Source organism: Eleutherodactylus coqui, chromosome 11 (genome assembly GCF_035609145.1).
Source record: "Eleutherodactylus coqui strain aEleCoq1 chromosome 11, aEleCoq1.hap1, whole genome shotgun sequence".
NCBI classification, from domain to species: domain Eukaryota; kingdom Metazoa; phylum Chordata; class Amphibia; order Anura; family Eleutherodactylidae; genus Eleutherodactylus; species Eleutherodactylus coqui.
This window is the reverse complement of record NC_089847.1, coordinates 14,590,229-14,599,649: the sequence shown is the minus strand read 5'-3', so window position 1 is coordinate 14,599,649 and position 9,421 is coordinate 14,590,229. Positions and strand designations below refer to the sequence as shown.

The following is a 9,421-nucleotide window of genomic DNA, read 5'->3' as shown; positions in this document are numbered from 1 at the left end:
CGTCATTGAATGCAAGCAGACGCACCGGAGATGACAGCGCTGCTAAAGTGATGTATTCTTTATTTTTCTACAGTTATAGATTTTTCGGGGGGGGGGGGGCTTATATTTCAAGCTTCCCGCTGAAAATACTCATCGCGGAGAGTTCCCTACCGCCGGCCCCATAGGAAGCAATGGGAGACGAACAGTATCTCCTGCTGTGGCTGTCAGAGCAAGAGATTCCTTCAGCCCTGCAGGGATGGGGGGGCCCTTAATCAACAGCCTTCAGTGGGAGAAAATACTGCATAACTGTCAGCGGAAGTCTTGGAGCAGCAGCGGACTGAAGTCTCATATCAGATGGTTCCTCTAACACTTCCAAGCCCCATGAAGTTTCTAATCCAAAATTGAAACACGTAGAATTGAACCCATTAAAGCGTTGTTTTACCATCGATGCGTTCAGCCCGATTCCTGAGCCGCACCAGGCGAAAGCCATTTTTTTCCCATTGATAAACTGATGTGTTTGGGCACTACAGATAGAACCGCAGGCCAGAATGCAGAGATGGACACCTGAATGTGATGTGAACGGCCCCAAGATAGTTGTAATTTCACCAGTCCTAATTAGTAGGCAGCACACACTTCATACCGCACCCCTGTCTGGAGCTCAGAGGCTGTAATTACTACACTAACTGGTATCTAAAGGCCCATTTACACTGAAAGATAAATCGCTCAAATGACAGTTTGAAGTTTTGAGCGATCATCTTTGTATAACCAAGTAGCTAATTAGCTACTTAAGAGTTATGCAGGCGGAGTGAGATACTGTTGCCATACCGCTGAGAACAAAGCAGCCGTTTTGAATTTGCAAACAGCTGCATTATTAGAGCTTTCAGTTAGTGTCCCGCTGAGAACTGCAAGCGGGATACCAGCTGAAAGAACACCATCAGCGTGCAGCGCCGATAATTCATCCGTGCTTTCTAGCTCTAATGGGAGACCTCACATCGCGTGCACTTAACACATGGTGCGATGCTGCCATCGGCCCCATTGAAAACAGTGGGAGATGGATTGCAAGAGCACGTAAAGAGATATTGGCTTACCCCATTGCATCGCGGTGCCGTGCAGGAAAACTTTGCTCATGTGTATGCCCCAATTCAGAAGAATGGGGTTCATATTTGTGCGTCTTGCAACGCACAGATCTCATACGATTTTCTCGCCTGTGAAGCCGGCCTCATACTGCGCTATTTATACTGCGCGCCATTTGTTATGCAAATTGAATTCCACAGTGAAAATTCGCAAAACACAAGCATAGATTTTCCCACAATGTCTGCACCGATGCAAAGACCGCCGTTGTACGGCACGTATCTGCTGCGGGATTTCCACACCGCAGTCTACAGTGGGCAAAACTGTACCTAATTGGTGGGGATTTTGCATCAGATTTTCTTGTGAAAGCCTCAGCAGAAATAGGCAAGCTGTGATTGGTTGCGGGAATATTCCGCTTCTTGAAGATTTCTGAGATCTTCATACGGCTTTTGCTGCAGAGCATTTAGCGCAAAACGGACTAATACGTCACCCTCTAACGCTGCAGTATCATCCGCTGAGCCACAAATACAACACAAAAAGTTTTATTTTGCACGATTCTGCAGAAAGTGATGACACAAAAGTGCGATATCGCCCCGTCATATCCGCCACGCTGGTACAAAACGTATTAATGGTTATTAAACAGTCCCAATAATTTACTATTTTAAAAGGGGTAATGCTTGAAATCTGAGTAACTTGAGGGGGTGTAACAGTGGGGAGCAGTCAGTCCGTACCCCAACCGGAAGTACCAGCAGACGACTGCTCAGTCTGGAGGGGAAAAAAAAAACCCAACCCCAAAAAAACCATTGTAGATCGGGTCTTCCTTGGGGATGTGTGTCACTTAGTTCAGTGCTTATCGTTGTAAAGCAAGTGCTCCGGGCGCAGAGTCTGTTCCGTGCCGGTCTCCAGTCAGTCATCTTCCTCATCCGAGTCCATCACTTTCCTTCTGTTAAACTGGAAGAGAGAAAAGATATATATCTCAGAATGGCGCTAAAAGGGTATTTACATCTCAAACAAACATGCTGCGTCTTTGTTTTCCGCGTCGCATATCCGTTTCTGCACGGTTTGGCCGCAGCTTGTGGACGAGATTTTTGCTAACTCTCGTCCACTTTGCTGGCTAATCCCGGGATTAGGATCCACGGGCGGAATTGCCATGTAGACATTCCGCACGGAAATTCCGTTCCGTGTGAATCCAGCCTTAAGGATGTTGTGGCGTGCCGCTTAATCCTCCTGTCCTGTTACGACAAAGCACATTTCGTTCTGTTGACCGCGGTCTCTACATTGTTTGGGTTGTGGCATCCTGTTCCGTTTCTACCACGTTACGATGCAAAGATGAACCGGCTGCGCGCAGATCTACGATGGAACCTCGTGTGTTTGAAGAAATGGCTGTCAGTGGTGTGATCGAAGCATCTTCACTCATTAATCGTCATCCAGACATGAGCTACACAAAGCCGCTTCCAGCCTGTCATAGTAATCGTTATTTGCATAGCGCCCAGTTATTGCGCAGCGCTTCACGGATGGTTTTTCCCTGTATTATTCTCCAAGATCACATGACTGGACAGAAACGGCATCAACCTGCAGAACGTATCTATCTGAACATATCCTGAAAGGTGCGGAGCGCGGCGACAGTCATAATGGGGTATTCTCAGTGAAGCAGTGTATTTGAAAATAATGACACTACTGCCCCCTAGTGACTGACTATAAATATGTGCAAAATGCGGCAAATAAGCGTCATTTTCCTTAAAGGGGTTGTCCCGCGGCAGCAAGTGGGTCTATACACTTCTGTATGGCCATATTAATGCACTTTGTAATGTACATTGTGCATTAATTATGAGCCATACAGAAGTTATAAAAAGTTTTATACTTACCTGCTCCGTTGCTGGCGTCCTCGTCTCCATGGTGCCGACTAATTTTCGCCCTCCGATGGCCAAATTAGCCGCGCTTGCGCAGTCCGGGTCTTCTCCTCTTCTCTATGGGGCTCCGTGTAGCTCCGCCCCGTCACGTGCCGATTCCAGCCAATCAGGAGGCTGGAATCGGCAATGGACCGCACAGAAGCCCTGCGGTTCATGAAGACAGAGGATCCCGGCGGCCATCTTCAGCAGGTGAGTATGAAGACGCCGGACCGCCGGGATTCAGGTAAGCGCTGTGCGGGTGGGTTTTTTAACCCCTGCATCGGGGTTGTCTCGCGCCGAACGGGGGGGGGGGGGGGGGGGGGTTTAAAAAAAAAAAAACCCCCGTTTCGGCGCGGGACATCTCCTTTAAAACTGTTGTGCCAACAGTGGAAGTTATCCTGTAATCAAACCATGGGGGTCTAACTGCTGGGACCCTCACGATTCTAAAGGTCCCTGCACACATGGAGCAGCGGTCAAGCAGGCTCTCTACTGCTCTATTCATTTAAATGGGACTGCTGGAGACAGCTGAACACTTCAACGCCGCCATCTCCAGAGTCCCATCGAAGAGCACATCACCTAGAAGAGCTGTCCGGCTCCGCTGCATCTTCTCCTCAGTACTGGTCTTCAGCATCTCTTCTGGCCAGGGATTGGAAAGTCACCGCCTCCAGGAAGCGCTGTGATGCTCAGCCAATCAGAGCCAGCGATCGATGAGCCAATTACAGCCATTCATTGGCTGCGATTAATTCATTGAACACTGGCTCCGATTGGCTCAGCCAATCAGAAGGGCTGGTGAAAATAGTAATTAATCTCGTCATGTTATAGTGTAAACTACGTGTGTGATATTTGATAACCACCATGCTTATAATGCGTTAGGTAAAATGCTGCTACATAGTAAGTTAGGCTGAATGAAGACAATGTCCATCTAGTCCAGCCTGTTTCAACCCCTAGTTGATCCAGAGAAAGGCAAAAACCCCAAGAGGCAGAAGCCAATTGGCCCATTTGGGTGAAAATTCCTTCCCGACTCCATAATGGCAATCAGAATAATCCCTGGATCAACCTCTGATAGTTCCTACCTGAATATAAGATCCGGAACTACAAACCTGCTAATACTGCGTTACATAAAATGCTGCTATAACAACCCTACCCCCCACCTATAGTCTCTATAAAATTCATTGGTTTACCCAGAAATCCCTGCCAAATTCTATACTGGAGACGTACGCACTGACCACTCACTCGCACCGCTCACCTTCACCGTCATCTTCTTTTCTGTCTGCTGACTCACTTTCTCCAAGATTTCTATTAGTCCTTGTTCAGAAAGCTGAGGAAAACAGGAGTGCGTTAGCCGGCAGCCACCACAGTGCAAAGACCAGCAGCCCCGAGCACTTCTAATACACGTTTAATTATAGTGGGAACCATCAGCAAGTTGCTGCTGACAAATCAGGCATTATGCATCCCCTCTACATCAAACACATTGAGGAAAAAGAAGTGAAAGCAGCAAAAAAAAAAAAAAAAAAAAAAAATCTTCAGATATAATCAGCTAAGAGAAAATACTTTCCTTAACCCCTTAAGGACATCGCCCTCTTTTTCCCCACCCCTTTTTAAAAAAAATGTAACTTATACGGGACTTCCGAAAAGCAGTTGGGGGATTTAAATGCCGCTGTCAGAATTGACAGCGGCATTTAAAAGGCAAAGAGCTCCAATGAGCTGAGCGGCTTATTGGAGCCGTTGCCGGCAGGTGTCAGCTGTAAGAAACAGCCGTCGCCGTATGGAGGGAGATCGCTGCGCAATCTCCCTTCATACATACTCAGCCACTGCAGGACATAACTGTATATCCTATAGCGTTATGGGGTTGTCCTGGACTTTTTCACGAATGACGTTTGCTTAGGGTAGATTATCAGTAGTTCCATAGTGAGGGTCCACAGCTTGGTATCCCCATCAATCATCTGAGCCTGCGGTTGGTGTGTGACAGAGCTGGTCATAATGCAGTGGCCTGGTGTGGTACTGCAGGCACAGCTCTCATTGTGCCTGTAGTAGCTGCTGCAATGTTAACAGGCCATCAATAGCAAAAAGTCGCAGACAACCCCTTTAATTAATAAGTGAGAAATTATGGCTGATAACATGGAGCAATGCACCCACCTTGCCACCTAGTTGCCCAAATCTTGCCATCTGTATAAGATAATTTTCCACCGCTTTGGCTTTTTCAGGCTTCACCAGCGCCAAATTATTCACTGCGCAAAAGAAAATAGGACGTAATTAGATAGACATGTAATTACACTTTTTTTTCATCTTCCAGCGGTTCTTTTTTTAACCCTCTGCATCCCACACTCCCCGTTACAAGGGCGTGAACACAACTGCAACCAGTTTTACAGGGGAAAGCATCGGCACCAAGCAGGGGACAGATAGATAAGTGTGTCTGCAGGATGAGACTACAACACAGGTCTGCAGAGGTGCTGCAGACCCAAAACGAAGAGACTGCTGGCAGAAATACAGGGGGGCCGAAGCGCCTTCAACAGGCGCTCCCTGTCAGTAAGGCTGATCTATGTTGTCATCGGTCTCGGATCACTGCAGATATGATCACCGAGACCTTGCCTGGTCAGGAGTGCAGCAGTACTGGGGGGGGGGGGGGGGGGGGGTTGTTTTACCTACCGCCGGGGCCCTTTGTTCATAGCATCGGTGGGTGTCCCGCTGGAACAGACAGAACATATGCTCCAGAATCTGAGTGCATACTCACATCTGGCACGGGCTGCTTGGCTCAGGACCTGAGATAAGATGCTATTCCTCATGTCGTCCTCCCTGTAATGAGAGCGCACCAATTTAAAGAGACATCAGCAACCAAAACCTTCTCAGACGGGGGCCATACGAATGGAGGTGCCCTCGTGTTGTCTGCTCTACCAGGCTCCGCCACCTTGAAGGGGTTACCCAAGGATTAACCCTTTCCAATCCACTGTCTGACGTCTGAAGACATTATGATTTAAGGCTGTACAGCTCCGATGTTGAAAGACGTCCGTCGGGGTTCTCTTACTGTATATTGCCAGCCTCTCTGCTGTCGGAGCTTATCCAACATGTCGCCTCACGCAGTACTGGCTTTGGCCAGCAGATAGCACTGTTGTATAATGGCAGAAAAAGAGTAAGCCCCCTAGGAAAACCAGGATACAAATTGGCTTGGAAAGGGTTAAAGGTTATCCCCTTCCCCACAGGAAAGGCGATAACTGATCGGTGAGGGTCTGTCCACTGCGACTCCAACCGATCACGAGAATGTTCAGGAATATTATATAATATATACACATTTCTATTACAAACGTATAAAATACATTAAAAAAAAGCATTTAAAAAGCGACACATAAAAGGCCTCGCTGGGCTTGTGATACAATGTAAATCTGGCAGCCATAAAATAGTTTGGCGCCGCTGCAACCGTGGCGATCATATAACGTCATTAAGTTATATTGACTGAATGGTGAACGCTGAAAACACAAAAACCAATGACGGAATTTCAGCACATTTTTTTTCACCTCCCCCCAAAAATATAATAAAAGCTCCTCGGCACATTATACGGACCCCGGAGTGCGGCCGCTAATATATACGACTCGTCCCACTAAAACAAGCCTCGTCCGGCCGTCAGCGGGTTGCGGCTCTTATAATGGGACGATGAAAATCCCTTGGAGCTTAAGGCACATATTATAGACCGGTCACTAAGGGGTTAAAATGAGGGTTCAATTTCCATCTGGGGCGCCGAGGCCCGGGCGCAGCGGCCATAACGATGCCGTTTAAACTTGAGCGATACCGCCACGATAAAACGCCGTCGCGCCCTACTGTTACCCTGACGTCCCGGCTGTCTATAATGCTGCAGCTGGAACACCCCACATCAGGGGACGTCCCCACAGCCGCCACATGGGGGGCAGCACCGCTGCCCAGGGGGCTGCTCCGCCACTAATGAGGTGCGGCGCACAGACTCTCACGGATTTTATTACCTCTGTTTGGCCTCTTGCTGCGACTGCTCCCCGCTGGCATCCTGGGGACAAGAGAGAAGAATCAGCAGGACCACCAGGACGACGCTGATCTGGAGGGGGCGCTGTGGGTATGGAGTGCAGGGGGGCAGGGCTGGAGTGGGGGTACGGAATGCTGGGGGGGGGGGGCTGGAGTAGGGGTACAGGGTGCTGGGGGAGGCAGGATGGGGCTGGAGAGGGTTCGGGGTGCAGGACTGGGCTGAAATGGGGGGACGGGGTGCTAGGGGCAGGATGAGGCTGAGGTGGGGGAGGGCAGGGCTAGAGTGGGGGTACAGGGTGCTGGGGGGCAGGAGAGGGTATGGGGTGCAGGACTGGGCTGAAGTGGGGGTACAAGGTGCTAGGGGCAGGATGGGGCTAGAGTGGGGGTACGGGGTGCTGGAGTGGGCCGTATTGGGGTACGGGGTGCTGGAGTGGGGTTGAGGGCAGGACGGGTTGGACTGTGGGTACGGCATACTGGTTGGGGGCAGGACGATGCTGGCGTGGGGTACGGTGTGCTGGGCAGAACAGGGCTGGAATGGGGGTACGGGGTGCTGGGTGGGCAGGACGGGTTGACTGGGGGCATGGCATGCAGGGCATGGGGGGGTGCTGGTGTGGTACGGCAGCTGTGTGAATAGGTGGTAGGTCTTGCGGGTGCGGTCAGGCAATGGGTTCTGGGGAGCAGTGGAGACTATACAGAGCTGTTACTTCTGGGGGGGGTGTATACAGTATTGGGGTGACTGCTCGCGCACAGTGCTGCACCCGCCCCTATCTGTACCCTGCGCACATGGCGACTGCTCCCTCCTCCTTTAACCTCACCCCTTGTCTGCTCTGCAGCTCCGCCATCCGCTGCTGCCTTATGGCCTCCAACTCCGGGTCCGCCATCTCAACCCAAACCTGCTGACACCCCGAGAATCACTCCGCGGCCGCCCACCCGTTACCGTCTGCGTCTTACGTCACCGCGCCCCTGACGTCACACGTACTCCAAGCACGCTAAACTACAGCCACAGACATTACTAGTAGAGCGCCTATGCCGGCTCTGAGTGATTCAGCATCGGGGTTCGATTACTAAGCCTGTTTCTATAGAAACGTTTATTTATAGCTCCCGGCTCAAGTGGAGAATTCTAGATTTTATTATCCTCCAAAGACAATGACGAACCTTATATAACCGCAGCTGTGACGTCACACCTAACAATTATATGAACATCGTATTTGAGCCACCCGTGTGATACAATCCCCCATTATACACTCATTGTAGGGGGGGCTCTAGTACCCTGTTGTACCGCCTCTAGCTTGGATATAAGATGTGATACAGGCAGGCATGGAGGCTCTAGTACCCTGGTGTACCACCTCTAGCTTGGATGCAAGATGTGATACAGGCATGGAGGCTCTAGTACCCTGGTGTACCACCTCTAGCTTGGATACAAGATGTGATACAGACGGGCATGGAGGCTCTAGTACCCTGTTGTACCGCCTCTAGCTTTGATACAAGATGTGATACAGACGGGCATGGAGGCTCTAGTACCCTGTTGTACCGCCTCTAGTTTGGTCACCACTGCAACAGAGGTGACTATGAGTGTCAGACGCCGACCATGTAACGGGGGCGACAGCGGGGGTCAGAGGCCGTCCATGTAATTGGGGCGACAGTGGGGGTCAGAAGCTGTACATGTAACGGGGGCGATAGCGGGGGGTCAGAGGGCGTCCATGTAATGGCGACAGTGGGGGTCCGAGGCCGTGCATGCAATGGTGGCGACAGCAGGGGTCAAAGGCCGTACATGTAATGGGGGCGACAGCGGGGGTCCGAGGCCGTTCATGCAATGGTGGCGACAGCAGGGGTCAGAGGCCGCACATGCAATGGGTGCAACAGCGGGGGTCAGAGGCCGTGCATGCAATGGTGGCGACAGCGGGGGTCAGAGGCCGTGCATGCAATGGTGGCGACAGCAGGGGTCAGAGGCCGCACATGCAATGGGTGCAACAGCGGGGGTCTGAGACCGTGCATGCAATGGTGGCGACAGCGGGGGTCAGAGGCCGTGCATGCAATGGTGGCGACAGCAGGGGTCAGAGGCCGCACATGCAATGGGTGCAACAGCGGGGGTCTGAGACCGTGCATGCAATGGTGGCGACAGCAGGGGTCAGAGGCCGCACATGCAATGAGTGCAACAGCGGGGGTCAGAGGCCGTGCATGCAATGGTGGCGACAGCAGGGGTCAGAGGCCGCACATGCAATGAGTGCAACAGCAGGGGTCAGAGGCCGCACATGCAATGAGTGCAACAGCGGGGGTCAGAAGCCGTGCATGCAATGGTGGCGACAGCGGGGGTCAGAGGCCGTACATGCAATAGGTGCAACAGCGGGGGTCAGAGGCCTACATGTAACGAGGACGACAGCGGGGGTCAGAGGCCGTACATGTAATGGGGGTGACAGCAGGGGTCAGAGGTCGTACATGCAATGGATGCAACAGCGGGGGTCAGAGGCCGTGCATGCAATGGTGGCGACAGCGGGGGT

The 9,421-nt window shown here is 51.3% G+C and overlaps 1 protein-coding gene across 1 annotated transcript; it reads right to left on the bottom strand.

The window, feature by feature from the left end:
- Positions 1-1,576: 1,576 nt before the first annotated feature.
- On the bottom strand, positions 1,577-7,896 carry PDCD5 (programmed cell death 5). Its single transcript, XM_066582600.1, has 6 exons — positions 7,739-7,896; positions 6,908-6,948; positions 5,671-5,732; positions 5,076-5,167; positions 4,186-4,257; positions 1,577-2,001 (listed from the first exon to the last, which is right to left on the bottom strand). The coding sequence occupies exons 1-6, from the start codon at positions 7,802-7,804 to the stop codon at positions 1,957-1,959; spliced, it is 378 nt and encodes a 125-aa protein (XP_066438697.1). The 5' UTR covers positions 7,805-7,896; the 3' UTR covers positions 1,577-1,956.
- Between the last annotated feature and the right edge of the window lie 1,525 nt (positions 7,897-9,421).